This window comes from Panthera uncia, chromosome E1 (genome assembly GCF_023721935.1).
Source record: "Panthera uncia isolate 11264 chromosome E1, Puncia_PCG_1.0, whole genome shotgun sequence".
Lineage (NCBI taxonomy): Eukaryota > Metazoa > Chordata > Mammalia > Carnivora > Felidae > Panthera > Panthera uncia.
The window spans coordinates 46,957,845-46,977,828 of record NC_064814.1 but is presented as its reverse complement, the minus strand read 5'-3'; the positions used below and the strand labels follow the sequence as shown (position 1 = coordinate 46,977,828).

The window sequence follows — 19,984 nt, the reverse complement described above, 5'->3', positions numbered from 1 at the left end:
ACAGTGTCTGTGCACGTTGCTTTGGAAGGTGAGCCTGGCCCCCATCTGCAGGCGGTGCTCACACACACTGAGCGCCACAGGGGGCGTCACCTGTACACTCTTGTTAAAAGAACAGTGAAAACGGCCTCTCGGCCGTCGGAGGGCTTGCCGACGACCACACGTGCTCGTCCGTGGTCAGCGGGCTGCGCCGTCACACAGACGCCAAGACCACACCGCTGACTCACAGCACGTTTCTGTCCCGCTTCCGGGGCCACAGGGACGAGCGGCCCACCGGACAGCAGCGTCAGCCCCGCGTGTGGGGCGGGAGCCAGCTCTGGGCGCCGGCTGAGCGGGGCGCCATCACGCTAGGGACCTGCCTGGGGACGGACGTCTTGCGAGGAGCCTGGGCATTTACTGTGCGCAGCCCCGAGGGATGGGGCGAAGCTCAGGAGGAGGGTGCTGAGAAGCTGAGGGGAAGCTCTGGGCAGGCACAGGCAGGCACCTCTAGCTACGACGGGGGCGGGGGAGGACCCGGACTGGCCCCAGGGAGCCTGGGAAGGTCACCTTGACACGACAGGGCCTGGGTACTCTGCCTAATGAGGCAGAGTGTGAAATGCGGTGGGCTGTGGGGGACAGTTGCTGGGCAGAGGTCATCCCTCTCGGCCCCCGGAAAAGGACACCAGTGGCCGAGAGGCGTGCTCAGTAGAGAAGCCCATCTTTCACAGAGTGCCCATTAAGTGCCACGTCCCCACAGGGAGCTGGAACGGGAGAGGGACCCTTGACACCATCTTTTGGGAGCCCCAGCTCTGCTCTCTTAGGACAGTTAGAAGGAGGCACCGTCTGAGGGAGCCTCCGGCCACTTCTCCTGGGTGCTTCTCAGGTTTGCATCTGTACCGGCCTGGAGTGGGTTCCTCAGGGGCAGAAGAGAGGGTGAGGCTGGGACAGGGACAATAGAGGCTTCCCTGCTGGGGCACACAGAGGGACAGAGCAGAGAGGTGATGGGGACACCACACTCCCTGTCCCGCGGTGCTCCTGTTGTCCTTCCGCGAGTCCTCCTTGGGGGATGGGGGGTGGGGGGCGGGGTGGACGTTGAGCAGGAGGCTAGACCCTTGCCCAGGCCCTGTTCTGAGACCACAGCACACCAGCGAGGGGTCAGGGGAGGGACAGCTTGACTCTGCGTGTTCAGTCACCCAGAGCCAAGAACCGTGTCTCGGCTGTACCCCGAGAGCCCTGTGAGGCAGACGCTGCCCCCCCAAGACAAGCGGCATGATGCCCGCCCCTCAACTGCCTTGCAAATTAAGCGATGCTCCAGAACCTTCAGGTTCTCAAAGTCTTTCTGGTACTTCTCCCGCAGCGTGGCCGCGTTGCCCTCCAGGTCCTTGTGCTCCAGCTCCTCCCGCATGATGTCCATCTGGGCCTCGAGCTCCTGGATGCGCTCCCTCAGCCCCGTCATGGAGTCAGCCTCTCCCCCGGCTGGCTGCGGAGCGTCCCGGGGCCGGTCTGCGGGCCAGCTGGAGGAGGGGGGCTGCCGAGGGCCCCCCGGGGGGCCGGGGGCCGGCAGGGCTTCGGGGGGCCGCCCCTGGTAGCGGTGCAGGGCCTCCTGCAGGCAGCGGAGGCTCTGGGCGTAGTGCTCCTGCAGGGTCCTCAGCTCCTCCTCGTGGATGGTCTGCAGCTCTTTGATCTTGAGCTGGAACTTGTCCTCCAGGCTCTGCATCTGCTCCACGTGGTGCCTCTCCATGTCCCGCCGGTCCCTGACCGAGGCGTCCAGCTGACTCAGGACCCTGCTGTGTTCGGCCTGCAGCGTGTCCCCCGCCCTGTTCAACTGCTCCACCACACACCGGATCTCCTCCTCGTACCTCCCTTGCAGGGCACACATGTTCTCGCCGCGTTTGCTTTCTGCTTCTTCCAGACATCTCTGCTGATGGTCCAGCTGGGCGACCTTGGCCTTGAGCTCTGCGTTCTCCCTTTCGATGATGGCAATCACTTCCAGGTACTCGCTCTTTTGCTTCCGGAGAAGTCCCTCGTACTCCTCCCTCAGGGCCCCGACCGCTTGCTCGTGCTCCTGACAGGAGGTGCCCCTGCTCTGCCAGGACGCCTTGTAGCACCGGAGCTCCTTTTCATACTCCAGCCGGATTCTGCAGGCTGCATAACACACCTGAGCCTGAATGATTGCGTCCTGAACTAATAACGAAGAATACTGACCGAGGCCTCCCAAGTAAGTGTTACAGGACAGATTCTGGGATGCCTGGAGAAGCTTCTGGCAATCTCTCACTGATTCCACCGGGGGAAGCGAGGTTAAAGCGGCAGATATCTCCCCTAAGAGGCTGGCCTTATCTTTAAGCTGCAGGGCGAGCTCCTCCTGAATGGCAACAAGGGCCCCGGAGCTCTGGGTGGACAAGTAGAAGGGCTCCTGGAAGCCGGCTCCTTCTTGAGGACTCAGCACTTCTCCCAACGGGCTCAAGTCCCAGGATGCCTGCATGCCATCTTCAACGCCTGCGGGAAGCTGGAGGGCTTCGGAGACCTGCTGCATCACTCTCTCAAAGTCGGGGGTTCGGTAGGCCCCCAGGATGTCCCCGAGCGCGCGCTTGTGCTGCTGCAGCGCCGTCTGGGTCCCCTGGAGGGTCTCCTGGATGCTCTGCAACCGGCGGTGGAATGACTCCCTCACCGACTGCAGGGCGAAGCTGAGCTCTGCCCTGACCCACGTGGCGTCTGCCAGGGCGGGGAGCAGGGCTTGCGGGACGCTCTGCTGCCCGCCTCCTGCTGCACCGGCCGCCTCTCCTCCCAGCGTTCCCAGGTGCTTACTCAGGGACTCCACCTGGCTCCAGAACTCGCCATCCACCAGCACCTTCTTAGCCCAGGTGTCCGCTGGGGCCCCAGGACAGACAGCAGCACTTTCAGGTTCCAGTGGCGACTTTCCTGACTGAGAAATCTCGTGCAGAACACGCGAGATATCCGATGTTGTGTTTTGTAAAGAGTCTGCTATCTGGTTGATCAGTGAGGCTTCCAGGGCTATCTGGTCAGAAAGGAGTTTCAGCTGCTCCTGCTCACTCAGTTCAGGCCGGTGCAGTGGCTGTGAAGTCGCTTTCCCCACCTCCAAGAAAGCCCCTTCCTCTGGCTGGGCCTGCGCCCCGCTGTCTGCAGGCGCTGGCCAGCGGCTCCCGGCCTGGACGCTGCTGCCCGGCGCGTGCTCCACGCCGACCAGGGGGCCCGCTCCCGCGTCCTGTGTTTCCTCCTGGCTGGCCACCGGCAGGGATCGTAGCTGCTCTCGGCAGTTTTCTAAGCAAGCCAGAGCCTGGCTGTTCTTTACCTGGAAGTCACCCAGCTCCCCGACGTGATTTTCGACCATCTTCGCCCTCGCCTGTCTTTCCTGCTCCAGCTGGGAGGCCAGCGCTCCGACCTGGAGCAGGCTGGCTCGGAGCTGCTCGCGGAGCCGCGCCTCGGTGCCGGCCCACTGCTGGTGCAAGGCGAGCAGGGCCTCCTGGCTCTGGCCCTGCTGGCTCTCCAGCTTCACCGTCACGTCTTTGAGCTTCTCCTCCGTGATGTAGAGCTTGGTCTCCAGGGAGTGTATTATGGAGAGATAGGTGTCGGAGTCGCTGGCCGCGGGCAGGGAGCTGGGGGTGGCCTCTGACGACATGCTCTCCTCCGAGGGGGACCGGTCCTGGCTGGTGTCGGAGGACGTGCTGCTGGTCCAGGTCTTCTCGGACCCATCTGGGTGCGTGTATTTTTGGCACTGGATCGTGGAGAACCGGATTCTTTGCCTTTTAACGCCAGGTACTCCCTGGTCGGGTTTTGTTGTGCTCTGAGGGGGCCCCTCCCTGTCGGGCACCTCTGACTTCAGGGTCCCCGGACTCTCTTCTCTCCTGGGGCTGCTGTCACCACGCTCCTCCCCTGGGACAGCCCCCGGATCCTCATCCTCGAGCCTCGGATGTGGGAAGGCTGGAGGCGCGACGGCAGCTTGGGGTTGCGGGCCCGACAGCACAATGCCGTCCTCTGCCTCTTCCGGGCAGCTCCGCGGCTCCTCCGCGTCTTCTGACGACTCCTTCACAAACTTCCTTAAGATCTCTTCCTTTGCCTGGAGCTTCATTTCTGTCTCCTCCAAGCTGCTCCCCAAGGCGACCATTTTAACCAAAGCCTCACTGAGGTCCTGATCTTTCTTTTCCAGAACCTTCTCGTGCATCTCCTTGATGTGTTTCAGCTCCTCCTCCTTTTCTTTCAGCAGAGTGTGCATGCTCTGGAGCTGGCTGGCCACCCTCCTGTAGGAGTGCTCCAGGCTCTGGCAGTCGGCCTCCCTTCCCCTCAGCTTCTCCTGGAGCTCGGCGACGTCCCCGTCAGACAGGGCGACGCGGTCCATCAGCTCCTGGAAGCGCTGCCTGATCAGGTCCCGCTCGTCCCTGAGGCTCTGGACGTGCTCGGCCAGCTTGTGGATGCTGGCCTCCTTCATCTCCAGGCGCTCCTCCAGCTGGCGTACCACCTCGCTGCCCTCGAACTTGGCGCTCAGCTTCTCCTTCTGGAGGACCTCCACCTGCTGCTCGTGGTCCTGGAGCTGGTCCTCGTAGGCGCGGGCCCTGTCCTCCACCTCCTTCAGGTTCTGCAGCAGCGCCTGCTTCTCCTTCTCGCAGCTCTCCAGCAGCGCCTCGTAGTTGCTCTGCAGCTTCTCCTCCATCAGCCTCTGGGCCTGCTCGCTGGCGCTCAGCTGCTGGCTGAGGTCGGCGACGCGCCCCTGCAGCCGCTGCGCCTCCCTCTGCCGGTCGCGCTGCAGCGCCTGCTGCAGCTCCAGGTCGCGCAGCTCCTGCGTCTTCTCCAGCAGCAGGGCCTCGGCGCCCTTGAGCTTCTGCTCGCTAGCCTGCAGCTGAGCGCTGAGCGCGGCCTCGCTGTGCTGCCGCTCCTCCAGCTGCTCGCGGACCTTGTCCTTCTCCAGCTTGAGGTCGCCCTTGAGCTTGGCCAGCGCCTGCTCCTTGATGGCGAGCTCGGCGGCGGCGTTGCTGAGCCTCGCCTGGAGGCTCCGGATCTCGGCCTCGTGGTGCCGGATCGCGTCCTTGGCCTCCCCGTAGCTGCGCTTCAGGGACTGGATCTGCTGCGTGACCAGCTCCTGGCGCTGGCACTGGGCCTCCAGCTCGCTTTGGAGATCCTGGTTGACTCTATGGAGCCTCTGCCAGGCACCGGATGGGGAGGTGGCCACTTCAGTCTTAAAAAAACCGATTAAACACTGGTTAGTAACACTCGGGCCTCCCCGTTCTGAGTGTCACACCTCTGGCCAGGGTCAACCACAGAAAAGCTCCTTGGTGGGTCTGCCTTTTATCCTCGGCATAATTTTTTTTTTTTTCAATTAAGAAAAGAATCCGACAAACCGTCTTAATTTTTTTGGCAAGTAGCTGCTTCTAGGTAAACAGAAAACATGGACAGGGACATCACACGGCTCTAACCAAGCGGCTTCTAGGGAGAACTAAACCAAACAAAACTGAATAATGGAGCACACTGATGGGCAAAACGAAGACCAGACCGGAGGACAAGAGATCGCTGGGAAGGACAGGGGGAGGAGCAGAGCGGCGGGATCTGTTTGTTTGTTTGTTTTTTTGCCAACACAAAGGGTACCCGGCTCTAGGCAACAAACCCTAAGAAAGCCAGGACTGGGGTGCGGGTGGCAGGTGGCGGGTGGCACTTCCTTCTAGGACGGGGAGAGAAGGAAGGGAGGCCACTGCTCGGGAGCCAGTGAGGTGACAGCTGAAACATGTTCCTTTGGGAAGCGGAGCCCGTCCTCTACAGTAACAGGAAGAACTAATCTCTACCTGCAAGAAGACAAAATGAGGGGGAAACGGAAACCAGGGAGTAAAACGTGATCATCAACGAAACAAACAAACCTTTGTGGAATTCAAAATAAGAAAGTGAAGCATGCAAGAAACAAAACACAAATGAAACAAGACTCCCCCAACTGAAAGGCATGCAGAAGAGACAGAACTAATTAATGCAGGGGGAAAAAAACGAGAACATGAACAAGAGTGAGAAGAGCCCAGCCTAAGAATTTGGCCTGCCTGTGGCTCGCTCTAGGTCTGGTCTGCTGGCAGGGAAGCCACAGATGTGACACTCAGTTATGTTACAGTTACACTCCACGACATCCGAGCATGCAGGCTCCTCCTCCCCAGCACCAGCAGCGCAGTGCCCGCCCCGGGGGGGCTGACTCCTCCTGACCCTCAACCCCAAAGGCCCCCTCCCCTGCTCGTTCCCAATGACTTGGTTAGAAGCCTGTTCAAAGCGCCAAGGGAGGCTAAAAGTCACGGTTGTTAGACCTAGCGGAAAGGCCAGCCCCGCCCAGCTTTGCCAGGGGCTTTGGCTCAGGCTCATGCAATCATCCAGGTTAGACACGGAGGCAGGTTCTTAGGTTAGCAATGTGCAAAATCTGCTGCTAGTTTCTTTGCCACCTGATGTGAAGTGAATTCGTGCAGGTTTAAAAAGATGCTCCCCAAACCTGGAAGGTCTACATGAAATGACCCAGGAAGCCCTAGAGTGACATTTATGGGAAAGAGGGACACCCACCATCACCAGTGCCTGGTGCCTGAGAGTCTGACCTGGGCATGGCCATAACTTGGCTTGAAGGGGCGGGGGAGGGGGTTCCAGGGCACACGAGACACCCAGGGCCACGGTCACAGCTGGGGGAGAAAGAGAAGGCAAGGGGAACACGCAACAAGAAACGGCACGGAGACAGGTAGACTCTGCCCAGAGGTCCACGTGCTGCCTGGCATGACTCGGACCAAGACGACCGGCGTGCCGCAGTCTGGAAATGCCGACACAGCCACGTATCACAGAGACTCTGGGTCACTGAGAGCCGGAAAGGCCCTTGGGGTCAAGTTCTAAGTCTCCACAGGCAAGGAGGCCGAGGCCGTGGGGAGGGGCACCAGCTTCTACTGGTCAGTGGCAGGACCCAGACTGGAAGGCCCCATCCTCAGCCTTGGCTGAGAGCTCAGGTCCTCCCCACCATCACCCCATCTTGCATTTCCCCAATGCTCCTTCGTCGACCACCTCTCCCCAGCAGCGTGTCAGCAGGAGGGGGCAGGAGTGTGTAGTTTTGTACCCCAGAACTTGAATAGGGCCTGGGATGCTGGCCGACCCTGTCCAGGCGCCCTCCTGCCTGGCGACACACTGGGGCAGTGCCCGCCGCTTGCTGGCCAGCACGCAGGCACGGAGCTCCCCAGTCTCGGAGAGGCGTGGGTTTGGATCTCAGCTCACGACTTGGGCTGCTGCCCTTCTTATCAGGCTCCCCGTTAAGCCACTGGAGGAGTCAGCTCATGGCTGGGCGACCATACTTTCCCTCGACACTTCAGCCTGGGCAGAAAATAAGAAGCAGGGCCACTAGGCTAGTGCTAATAGCCCCAGGTTGCCCTGTAGCTGTGGGACACACAAGGTCACGGACAAGGAACCAATTTTAGCTCTGCCACTTACAGCGGTAAGGAGGCACTGGGCTGGCTGTTACTCATTTTCTTCAGTTGGTAAAATGGGCCTAACACTGCCATTGTGAAAGCAAGTAAAAACGACAAATATGTGACGTTTATAATAAATACACAATTAAGTACTCTGAGAGCCAAGAAGAAAGACAACTAGAATGACTTCATTAACAAGCAAAAAAACCCCTCCGATACAGAGGTTTCAGGCACATTCTCCAAAATGTCATGCTAGGGTGAAAAATGAAGACGACCCACGACACAGAGCCCTGACGCTGCGGCAGAGGAGCCCAGAGGCGCGGCACTGGGGAGAGGCTGCCCCCCGCTCAGCCAGGTTTTGCACATTCCTAGCCTGCCTGGGCCCTTCACACCGAAGGCCAAGTGAACGAGGGTCGCAGCAGCCCCTCAACCCTACCTGCAGCACGTAGCCCTCCCGGGCGCTCTGTTCCCGGCCCAGAGCCACCCTCAGCTGGTCCTGTAGGAGCCGGTTCTGCTCCAGAAGGTCCGAGGCCTCCTTCTGGCTCTGCTCCAACTGTGGACAAAAAGACACACATTTTTAAGCAAAGTGATGGCAATGAATAGACAGAGCAACACAGCACAGACCCACAGAGGCATTTCTTTCTTTCTTTTTTTTAATGTTTATTTTTGAGAGAGAGAGAGAGAGAGAGCACAAGAGGCAGAGGGACAGTGAGAGAGGGAGACACAGAATCCAAAGCAGGCTCCAGGCTCTGAGCCGTCAGCACAGAGTCCGATGCGGGGCTCAAACTCGCGAACCGTGAGATCGTGACCTGGGCCGAAGTTGGACGCCTAACTGACTGAGCCATCCGGGTGCCCCCACAGAGGTGTTTCTAGCTCCAGCTGGGCCGGAGCACAATGGGACTCCCCGGCTGGCCTTCCATGTGGCCACATTTCAGTGCATGTGCTGATCACGTCTTTACCTGCAGCACTTATCTATCAAGCCATAGATAACAACAGGAGACTTTTCCCTGGGTACCCACAGAATTCCCACATCCCTATAAGGATGCGATGGGCAGACCCCACCAGCAAACGAGGGCTTTGTGCCTTTTGTCAGAAGATCACCCTGGGGCGCCTGGGTGGTTCAGTCAGTTGAATGTCCGACTTTGGCTCAGGTCACGATTTCACGGTTTTTGAGTTCAAGCCCCAAGTCAGGCTCACTGCTGTCAGTGCAGAGCCTGCTTTGGATCCTCTGTCCCTCTCTCTCTTTCTCTCTCTGCCCCTCTCCCGCCTCAAAAATAAATATTAAAAAAGAAGAAGAAGAAGACGACCACCCTGCTGGGGTCCTTCTGGTTTCCTCAGTGGCCACTGATGCCCTGGGGCAGCCCTCACTCCAGGCTTCTGCCGAAACAACTCCTTTGACCACTTTTATATAAAAGATTCCATACAAAATTCTGTTTGCAGAAAGGGTTCCTGAAGGGTTCCATAAGACGTACAAAGCAAGCGAGCTACGTCACACTCTTCTTGCTTTCAATGGCTTTGAATTCAGTCATTCACCCATCCGCCTGTTCTCCAAACACTCCATCGGTGCCTACTGGATGCCGGGTGTGGGCGCCCCCGGCCCGCCCGCTGGAGCGGCTGTGGTAAGCGGAAGCTGCGTGTGCAGCGGATGAGCCGGGCGCCGCCAGGCTAGGCTGTGGGAGGTACAGAGACTCCTGGCTTTCCGACTCCGCTGTCTACAGCAGATTCGTGGCCTGACATGTGTGGCCTGCAGGCCAGCAGGCCCATTTTGACAGTTTAGAGCAACGGGAGTTTGAACTGCTTTTTTTTATTGCACCTTGACTTTATTATTACATTAATGTGTGTAGAAAATGGAAAAGAAATTAAAGTGGTGATGTTAGCGATGAAGGTCAGCCTTGTGAACTTGACAGGAAAAAGGTAAGAAGTGAAGGCAGGCCGAAGTGACAACCCTTCCACTTCACTTGGCGACTCGTGTCAAAGAACACATTTAAAACATCCTGCTGCTGAGTGCTCCTAAAAGGCCGTCCACTGCTGGACCTTCTTGTCCAGGAAAGTCCCTGTTCAGACTTAGAAATTCACTATGGAGTTTCCCAGATTTGATTTCTGGACATGCTTTCACGTACGAGTACACCGTTACAAACGCAGGGACTGGCTCATCTCTGCATCCCAGAGGGCAGCCTTCAAGTCGGTGGCAGGGCAGCAATCCTGTCACCTGGGGCCTGTTTTACATCTCGAATCTACCTGACTAGCTAGAATCCAGCCTCTGCCTCCTGCTACCTGCCCCACTCCCCCCTCAGTTCCCATCAGTGGTTACCAGGCTGCCGCGAAAGCCTCGGGGCTTGGCTCGTCTCTGCCTCCAGCTCTGGCCCCTTCAAACCAGGGCCGCCTACCAAATGTGGAAACCTAACTCTGCTTACACCCCTCTCCTGCCTCAAACAGGGTAGGACAAGGACCCACCTGGGCCCTGGGTCCCATTAGCCTAGTCTCTGGCCACCTCCGGCTATATATGGCATTCTCCTCCCCCCTACCCCCCCATATGGCTAATGCCTTTTCCTTCTGAGAAAGCCTGGTGTCCTCTCCCTGTCACCCTGCACGATCTGGCACTCTCCCGTACCTCTCAGTGCCTACACTGTACTCTAAGGACCTGTCTGTCCGTGTGTCTGTCTCGCTGAGTGGTCTGCAAGTCCCTGAGAGGAGGGACCACATTCCCTCAATATTATGTGGCTGAACCATTCAGGCCACCACCAGGCACAGTGGGTGCTGGGGAAGGCCGTCGCAGGGAACCCGGTCACCTGTCCACCCATTACCTCCTTCTCCAGCAGAGAGGTCAGCTCGTGGGTGGAGAGCCGGTCACTTCCATCCTCGGAGGAGGACAGGTGCAGGGGGGCAATGGGCACCTGCTTTTCTTCCCGGAGAGGAGTGGTCTCCACCTGATGCCACCGCTGCTCAATTTCCACATGGACGTTCTGGGTCTTGAGGTCGGTGGTCATAGGCAGCCCTGGGCTCCGGTCGACCTCCATCCGCAGGGCCGTGTCATCAGTGCCTGGCCCGTCCACAGTATCGAGCATTCCAAAGCGCTTACGGCGTTCTTCCCGCCGCCGTGCACGCTCCCGCTCCAGCTCACCGGCCTCAGCCTCGGGGTGGGCGTCAGAGGCCCCAGTGGCGCTGGCCCTCTCCTGGGCCAGGGCCTGCTGGATAGGGCGGAACTCGGCCCAGTCAAAGGTCTTAGAGCGCCCCTCCCGCCTGCGCTCACGAGCCCGGCTCCGCTTCTGCTCGGGGTCTGGCTCTCCACGCTCCACCTCTGGCTTCTCACTCGGCCTTGGGCAGGTCTCAAAGGAGGAGCTGCTCCGGTTCTTTTCCTCTGGCAACGAGCTGGGGGAGAGGGCGGAGAGCCTGTCAGGTGTGGCTCCTGGTGACAGCCACCCATCCAGGTGGGGCACCCAGCTCCACCATGTTTTCTTTCTGTGCAGCCAGGGTTCCCGCAGGAGAAGGGAGGAAAGAACACTGCCTTTGCCCATGTCCCTTCCATGGGGGGGGGGGGGGACCCAAACCGGGTTCTGTGTGGGGATGGGAAAGGAAGAGCCACAGACGGCTCAGAAGTTTCTAGCCTCAACCTCGGAGGGTCCTCTGACACAGGAGATGTTGTAGCGGAGCTTCATGATGGAGACCCCATCAGGCTGCACCAGGAAGGGGTGACAGAATGAACGAGACCCAACCACTTTTCTCAAAAGGCTCAAGGGTTTTTAAACAAGCAAGTAAATAAACCAAACAGTCTGTATTTTAGGAACACCCCTGCGGGGGCTGGTGTGACAGATGGATCAGAGAGTGAAAGGCCTGAGACCGCTGTGGCCAAGTGAGAGAGATGGCCCAGGTGGCAGGCACATGCCCGCACCATGCAGCGGCCCACCCCGTGCAGGAAGTGAGAGGGGAGCAGGATTCAAGGGCACCTCTGCTTGCCAAGTAAGGAATCCATGCCTTTATCTAACATGCCCCAGAGCAAAGATTTCTAGAGACGATGCCACCTGAGCAGGGGTGAGGTGGGAGCATGAGTTGTGGCGGTTTGAGGTCCCCAGCCTGAACAGGGTGGCCTCTGGTCCTGCCCAAGCCAGCAGAATAGAGCTGTAAGCCACTCAGGGCCGCGAGGGCCAGCGAGGGCGGTGGGAGTGGGGGTGGCAATGCTCCAGGGAGCGCCTGTCTTCAAAGACAGTGGGGGTCAAAGAGAAGGGAGCCTGGGAGAGAGGTGCCTCGGGGAAAGAGAACATGGTCGTCACCATGCTCTGGCCATCTGTCCCAAGGGCTTCAGGGTGGTGGGACCTGCAAGTTCCCCATTTAAGACCACATGTGCATTTGAATGACCGTTCTCCAGAGAGGACCTTCCGATGCCACTGAGCGGAGAGCTGACCCGGGCTTACAATTGTGTAAGGTGTCACGCCCGCACGGAGAGCTGGCAGCCGCCATCGCAGCACCACGAGAGGAAGCCCCTCCAGCTCCCAGGCAGGACGCCCCTTTAACTCTCTGCCACAGACACAGGGGGACTATGGCGCCTGGCTCAAACCTGTGCCTCTGACGTCTGTATCTGTTTCTAGTACCTTCTTGGGACTTGGACCACCTGTAAGTGCTTAAAAAAAAGTCCAAGTTTTTCTCAAACCATAAAAGCTGACATAAAACAAGCAGAAAGGCTGAAAACGGGGGGAGAGTGAGGACCCCATAAGTTTGAGATGTGCTAATTCTGAAGTAAATCCTAGTCAGGAAGACAATCACTAAGTCAACCTTCCCACACAAATAAAAGCCCTGGCCCCCGTGGGCCTGCAGTCCCTGCACAGAGCCAGCACGGGACTGCGGCAGGGAACTGTGAATGTCAGCCTAGAAGGTGCCTCTCAGGAGAGGCGTGTGCACACGCGTGTGCTCAAGTGTGTCACTTCACACCTGTTCTGAGGCCAAAGCCACACGCTTGCCCTGTGACATCCCAAAGGTGACTTCCCCAGCCGGGACCCTCGGTCCCCACACAGGGCCAGGCCCTGGACAAGCAGCCAGCGCCGGCTGGGACACAGCAGGCAGGGGAACGCTGGGGCCAGGACGGTCCTCTCTTGTCCACCACCCACGTCACCGTGGCAGCAGCCTTGCCAGAGAACCCTGACGTGCCTTTCTTGCTTTGCTATGGGGGCTTCCTCAAGGTGCTCAGGGTGTTGACCTTGTAAAGCTTTAGTCTCTGCTCCTGCCTGGGAGAGAGCCAGGGGGCAGCCAGAGGCCGCCAAGGGACATGGCCCAGTGAGGACGAGAGTGCCCCCTTCATCTCTGCAGGCAGGGGACATCCCATTAACAAATACGCCAGCTCTCCTAATAGGACCCTTGAGAGCTTGTCCTGGCCACCAATGCCTGGTCTTACTGACAGAAACAACTCAAAATTGTTCATTTCATAAATGAAGGAACTAACAATGCCAATAAACACAAGAGAGAACGCTCTCTTCCTCCCTTCTTGTTCAAAGAGGTGCAGTGTCACCAGGACGGAGGCAAGGCCTTGACAGAGACCTGGCATGGCCACAGCTACCCCAGGCCTCTGAGGGGCACACAGCCCAGTAGCGGCCAACAACACGAGAAAGACACTTGAAGAGCCATTCAAACTACCTGCCCTGAAAAGTGGGAACAAGAGGGTCTCAGGACAGGATGGGGCTCTGAAGTCTTCAGGTGAGAACGCTCAAGTTCTGGGCATCATGGAACCAGCCCCCCACACCAGAACCTTCTTTCTTTTAAAATGAAAATGGGTTTCTGACCCTCACAGCAGAGGAGGAAGGCATGTGACATGCAAATCACGAGGTACAAACCACAGAGACTTTAACGTGAGGGAAGAACGAGTTTTTCAACTCAAGCTCTAATGCGGAATCTCAAATAAGTTTTTCCTGGTTGTGTACAAATCCAACAGATGTAGGAGTGAAGCAAAAAGACCAAGAAGAAGACATGCTCTGGTGGCTCGTGAATGTGGCTCCAGGGCTGCCCAGCGCCCAGGCCAGAGGGGCTCCTCCTGCTAGGTGCAGTCCCAACAGGGGCACAGACACTACTTGTGCAGCTACACCGGCCAGGCTTCAAGGAGGAAAAGGTAACCTGCGGCAAAAAACCAGGAAGCCAGAGGGAGACCGTGTGGGGCCAGCCGATGGTGGGACGAAGGGCGGAAGGAGGTGGCTGTGCCAGGACAGGTGCGAGCTCGGGTCCCAAAGGAGCCACAGATTCGGAAGGGAGCGGGGCGGCGGCCAGAGGGGAAGGCGGCTCCCTCGGGCACCCGGGTCTTACCTCGTCACGTCCGGGGCAGAGGTCGGGTGGACGTGCTTCATGATGGTCTGGATCCAATTCCGCCGGATTCCAGATGTCATAGCAGAGAGCGTGAATTCGCCCTCCTTTGTCTACACAAAAGATGAGCCGTTATCAGTGATTGTCACCTTCCAACCCCCAAAGGATATCCAGCTAGGTGGCTGTCCTAGGAGCACCGTGTGCACCCCACCAGCCCTCAAATGAGAGCCAGAAAGTAAAGGAAGGAAAGAGCAAATCTGCTTTCATGGCAGACTCAGCCACCTCCCTCCGTTTCCCGTGTGCCTACAATGTCCCCGGCACCCAGATGGCTCCCCTGCTCTTCAAGGGGCTCACAGGGGAAGGAGACGGCACAACCCGACAACAAAGCCAGTGTGTGGGAACGGTGGGTGGGAAGGGGACCCCCGGGCCGGGGACATGGCCCAGTGCCACGCAGCCACACATAGCAAGTACACAGGCGACCGGGAGACAAGGGGCAGGCACGGGACTTAACAGGCGGTCTGGGCACGATACGGGCCACACGGTGAGGCTGAGAAGGGGCAGGGAGACCCGCTGGGCCGCTAGGGCAGTGGTCCAGATGGTGACAGAGAAGAGGGAGGTTCTGGAGAGGTAAAGGAGGTGGCTGGCGCTCAGTCCCTCACGGAGAGGATATGGGAGGGGAGCCAGACAGGGGCTGAGAGCGGCAGCAGGGCCAGCAAGTGAAGGGTGGCCTCTGGGACACAATCCTTGCGTCACTGAGCCACCCTGCCTGGCACCACCCAAGAAGGGGAGGGGCAGGAAGCGCAGGTAGGTGGCGGTCTCGCGGAGTCCGTTTCCGGCTTCTGCATTCCAGGCTCCATGTCACACAGTGAGGGTGTCAGGACTGTTCGCTATGCTGCTCAGGCTCACGAGCGGGCCTGTGAGACGCGCCAGCTGCTCAGCTGACGGGAAGATGAAATCACCCGACGGTTTGGGGATGGGCGCCGGCACAGCCAGGGGCCAAAATACCAGAGACCGCGAGCTGACCCAGCGAGAGCTGACCCAGCACGCCGCAGGACGTAGCTTGCTCACGACCGCCTCCTCCAGCGCAGGCCCCCGCCCGCGTGCCCCGTCAGACGGCACACGGCCCGCGCCCAGCTCATCTCTCCTTCTTCTTCTGTTTCCCCTCCGTGTACGCCAAAGGCAGGGGTGCCGCTCAGAGCTCTCCGAAGCACGGGCCCCTCATGCCCCCGGGACCGGCTCCCACGCACCCCTGGGTCCTCTGCTTCCTCTCGCTCCAGGTGTGGGTGCTTCTGGAGTCTGACCTCAGCGATCTGCACATTCTCACCCATGAACTCATCTCTCACCTCCAGCGAGCTCTTTCCCAACCGGGTCCATGCTCGTGGCTTCCTATCTAATGCTCTTAGGGAGCCCACCAGGGCCTCAAACACACTGGTGGCCAGAATTCCAGAGGCTCTCCTCCTTCGGAAGCTGCCTCTACCACCCGACTTCTGCACAAAACTCACCGTGCTCCGGGGTGCGAGGCCTCACACCTGCCTCCTCCTTCACCTGGCGGAGCCACAGCCCACGCACCCTTCCACCGTGGGCCCTCTCGCCACTTTGCATGCCTCCTGCCTCTACTTTCCCACCTTTCTAAGTGCCCTGCACGTCCTGCTGGAGGTGTCTTACTGAGACACAACTGCCTTGCGCCCTCCAACACGTTCTAGAACTTCCTCCAACTTCAGGACAAGACAGCCTCCCGACCTGGCCCTCAGGGCTCCCATGTGTCACCCTCACTTGGCTTCTGCACTCCGCTCCCTGGAGGGTGCCACCAGGTCTGGCGGCCGGGCAAGAACACGTGCACGCTCAGCTCTCAGCTGTGTCTCTCAACCCCCTAAAGCTGCCTAGTGGCCCGGGCCGAGCCCCTCCTGGAAGCCACCCTCCCGCACTGAGAGCAGCCCTAGAACGGTGAAGTTGTGACCAGCTCAGTGAGAGGCGCTGACTTAGTGATAAAACACTCCTCACCCCCAGGATGCCCACCCAGAGAGAACTACTCTTTGAAACGGAGAGGTAGGGCTGACCGTGGGGGGACTCGGCACGGACCCAGACAGCCAGAATTCACCCCTGCCTCCAAGGCTGCCCGACGTGTTGGCTCACCAAGCCCGTCTATTCCTCTTGTGGGTACGAGGGCAGAAAAGCACCACAGCAGGGCAGCACGGGCCGCCGAGATCTGCCGGCTTCTGCTCCAGCCCTGGTGCCAGGTCATCAGTGCAACCTCCAACTAGGACGTGGCGTCCCCACAGCTGCCCCACATGGAAGGAACGCCACGACCAGTAGTCCGGTGGGCTGCTGACTGGATTTTGCCTTATAATGAACTCTCCAGCCTTCGGGTCTGAACCTTGGCCTCCTCTGGGTTGGTTAATATGAGTCAGTCCCAATGTGCCTGATCTACTCTAAGTCCAGAAATACAACTGAGCTTTCAGATGCAAAGATCTAAAGGCAAGAGCCTGCTGGGGCGCCTCGGTGGCTCGGTCAGTTGAGCGTCCGACTTCGGCTCAGGTCATGATTTCACGGTTCATGAGTTCAAGCTCCGCACTGGGCTCTGTGCTGACAGCTTGGAGCCCGAAGCCTGTTTCGGATTCTACGTCTCCCTCTCTCTCTGCCCCTCCCTTGCTCACGCTCTTTCCCTCTCGCTCTCAAAAATAAACAAACATTAAGAAAAAAAAATTAAAGGTGAGAGCCTGTTAAAGGTAACCCCCCTGCCTGGAGCTCTAGCTCCCTGTGAGAAACCAGCCCCCAGTGGCAGCTCTGGCCAGCTGCTCACCATCACACACTCCTAAGGCTCTTGTGACAGAGGGATTAGCTCTGCCCAGAGAGAGGTCTGGCATTTGTCCCAGCTCCTGGGAAGTAACCTATTTAAGGTGGGGGCTGGTCACTCCAGAAAGACCAGCCATGAAGGGAGAAGGCTGGGGCTCTGGGACACATGAAATCAGCCGACGTCTGGGGAGAGGGCCAGAAATTGCGCTCGATCACATGGATAGTTAACTCAATCAGCAACAACCATGAAGCTTCGATTAAAACTCTGGACACTGACTGGGTGAACTTCCTGAGCTGGAAGCTCTGGGTAGAGCCACACATCACCCAAGAGGGTAATACATTCCCGAGGACTTGGAAGGTTTGTGTTTAGGGCCATCCCGGTACAATTCTCCAGGTGTCTTCCTCCGGCTTGTTCTGGTCTCTATCCTTCTGCTACAATAACACTACAATTGTATGTAGAGTGCTCCTACGTTCTGTGAGTCTTTCTGGCTAATTGTTGAGCCTGAGGGTAGTCTGGGGCACCCCTTGATCTTGCAGTTGGTGTCAGAAGGCAGATACACCAGTTGGAGATTATGCCCCCCCCTTTTTTTTTAAAACGTTTTTTAGCATTATTTATTTTTGAAGAAGAGAGATACAGAGTGTGAGCAGGGGAGGGGCAGAGAGAGAGACACAGAATATGAAGCAGGATCTAGGCTCTGAGCTGTCAGCATTGAGCCCGACACGGGGCTTGAACCCACAGACCGCGAGATCATGACCTGAGCTGAAGTTGGACGCTTAACCGACTGAGCCACCCAGGTGCCCCGACTGTGCCCTAATCTTGAGCCTGGCTGCCTCCAGGTAGCCCTCAAACCACCAGCTTTAATGAAATGGCCAAGAATCATTTTATTTTTCCTATCATATTTCTTTTTGAGGGCAGGGGCAATGCCTTGCTTGCCTGAGTCCCTCACAAGATCGTGGGGGAACAAAAGACATGAATAGATGGATAAATGTCCAAATGAAAGAACAAATCAGTAAAAACCTAGTATTCAAGGCTTAACTAACACTTCTATTTTTATTCCCCAATCCCACTGTCTTTCCCCAGCGCCAGCATTTAAAAAAAAGAACCTTCAGTAACAGAAAGCTTCTAAATGGTACTTAGAAGAAAAATGCTAAAGATGCTAACATCTAATTGTTTTGTTCAGATCACAAGTTGGAGTTGGGATGAGGTGCTAAGGACACGGGAAGGCACAGGTCAAGGCACTCACGCTGACAGAAGAGAATGTATGCTGATCATGCCTGTGAGAGGTCACCTTATCCACAGGTGTCCCTGGACCAGGACATCACGTTTGTGGAGAAACATCCCAGCGGGTCAAGCCCGTGTCCCCCACCTCCACACCAAGCCTGTGTCCAAGCTCCACCCCAGGCTCACGTGTATCTGAAAGCCGTAGTTTCTCTGGACTGGATACTCCGTGACATCATAACACGTGGATAAGTCAATTTCCCCGTCCAGGTCAGCAGCCTACAGAGAAACAGGAGAGGATCTTAGGAGATTTAGAAAGTAAAAGTCAACACTGAGGCAAGCGAATTTCCACGTTAGCTTTATTTTTCATGGGCATGTCCGCTGACAAGTGAGGACACTGCCTATCTTTGGCTACCTGGAAGCGGTGAGGCTATTTCCCTGAGCATCCTGCCAAAGATATCCAATCCGTGCCAACGGTTCTCAAACGTGTGGTTGGAACCCTATGCTCTTAAAAACTGAGGACCCCAAAGAGTTTTCATTTATGTGGGTTTCACCTACTGATGATATTTAACACAGTAGAAATAAACGTGAAAAAAAAAGTAAACCTATTTATTTGCTCATCTAGGAACACAAACCATTTTAGTTTTTATTAAAAAATATTTCTGAAGTCGGCAAGAGATTTTTGCAAATCTTTAAATGCTTGGTTTCCAAGGACAGCTGGATTCTCTCATCTGTTGCTGCATTCAACCTGTGCGATGTATCATTTTGACTGAAGTACGGTTGACCCTCGAACAACGTGAGCTGTGTGGGTCCAGTTATACATGGATTGTTTTCAAGGTAGCACAGTCCTGTAAATGTATTTTCTCTTCCTTAGGATTTTCTTAACAGCCTTTTCTTTTCTCTGGTTTATTTTATTGTAAGAATACGGTATATGCCGCACATAACATACAGATATATGTTAATCTATTGGCAGGCTATTAGCCGTTACGTTTTGGGGGAGTCAGAAGTTATATGCAGGTTTTCAACTGTGCGAGGGGTCAGCACGCCCAACCTCTGCATTGTTCAAGAGTCAACCGCGTATGAAGACAGTCCAGCGTAAGGAGACATATTTTAATAGTCGTTTCTGCCCCCCTCCCCCCGGTTTTGAGGAATAATCGACATGCATCACTGTATAACCCGAAGACGTACAGCATGATGGTTTGATGTACATATATCGTGAAAAGGTGTACTTTCTTAAAGGTGAACTGCAGAATGGAATCACCAATCCTGTCAAGGACCTTTCCATACTGTTATATTAAAATCCACGGTTTTCTCCTGCCCCCTGAATGGCTCTATTACTCGTGCATGATTTTCTAACTTTACGTACTGGCCATCTGGAAGATACCAAGTTACGTGTATCTCCCAAAAGTCGACACATTTCATTACATAAGATCAAAACATCTGTTAGTGTGACCACCTACTCCATTAGGAGAGTCTGTCAATACAGGGAAGTTGTCAAGTTTGTGACAATGAATACGAATTTTCCAAAGTTCCAGTTTCGCTTGCAAGCTCAAACTGTATCACTGGCAACAAACAGTGGATTGTCTCCTTTGAAGGAATAGGCTCCCTTGGTGCATTTTAAAGCAAATGTCTGCCAGACACCAAAACGGAATGAGCAGTTTGTCTGTCAGTTGTTAAGTGCAGGCAGTACTGCACGAGGAGAAGCACGAGGGGAAGTCTGTCTGGCAGCCAGACGGGGTGCAGGTGCTTCCAGCGAGGGACCCGCTACGTTCTGTTACGCAGCAAAGGCGCCTTATGCTCACTGCCCATGTTGAATCACAGAATACAGAAAAGACGAGTATGCGAGAACTGACACTTTACATGGCATTTTAACTTTTTCACAATAGTTTTGAGTATACCAGTCCGTCAGCCCCCCGAAAGGGTCTCCAGGGGTCCACAGACCACACTCTGAGAACTGCTGGTCTACGCACACACTACCAACCACACGCTCCCGCGTTCCTTGATTTCAGGCAGCACCAGGGGCCTGCCGCCCACACTGCTCTCGTCTATCCCGTATCACTAACATCTCTCCGCTGCAGCCCGTAAGCGTTCAGGCTATGTAAATGTATATAACGAGCTAAGGACGGATATTAGATTCTTGCCAATCTTCTGCTACCACAAAAGTGCAGGAATGACTAACCTTGGGCTATATGCGGGAATATATCTGAAGGATCCCTGGAGTGGGATGCAAGGGAAAAGGTAGGAACACAGACTCAAAAAACTCAAAAAACACGGTATTTTTTAAGGAAGAAAAAGAGCCCCT

General features: G+C 56.7%; 1 protein-coding gene across 9 annotated transcripts in view; it reads right to left on the bottom strand.

Moving 5' to 3' along the window:
• Positions 1 to 19,984, bottom strand: part of MPRIP (myosin phosphatase Rho interacting protein) — a 329,117-nt gene that overhangs the window by 20,115 nt on the left and 289,018 nt on the right. For 7 of the 9 annotated variants that reach the window (XM_049637989.1, XM_049637982.1, XM_049637986.1 and 4 more), the window contains 5 exons: positions 17,872 to 17,961; positions 13,674 to 13,783; positions 10,196 to 10,760; positions 7,828 to 7,944; positions 1,295 to 5,164 (listed from right to left, as the gene is read on the bottom strand). In XM_049637989.1, coding sequence (XP_049493946.1) covers positions 1,295 to 5,164; positions 7,828 to 7,944; positions 10,196 to 10,760; positions 13,674 to 13,783; positions 17,872 to 17,961 — 4,752 coding nt within the window. The remainder of the gene's footprint in view (positions 1 to 1,294; positions 5,165 to 7,827; positions 7,945 to 10,195; positions 10,761 to 13,673; positions 13,784 to 17,871; positions 17,962 to 19,984) is intronic. The other 2 variants (XM_049637991.1, XM_049637990.1) reach the window with 1 other exon arrangement.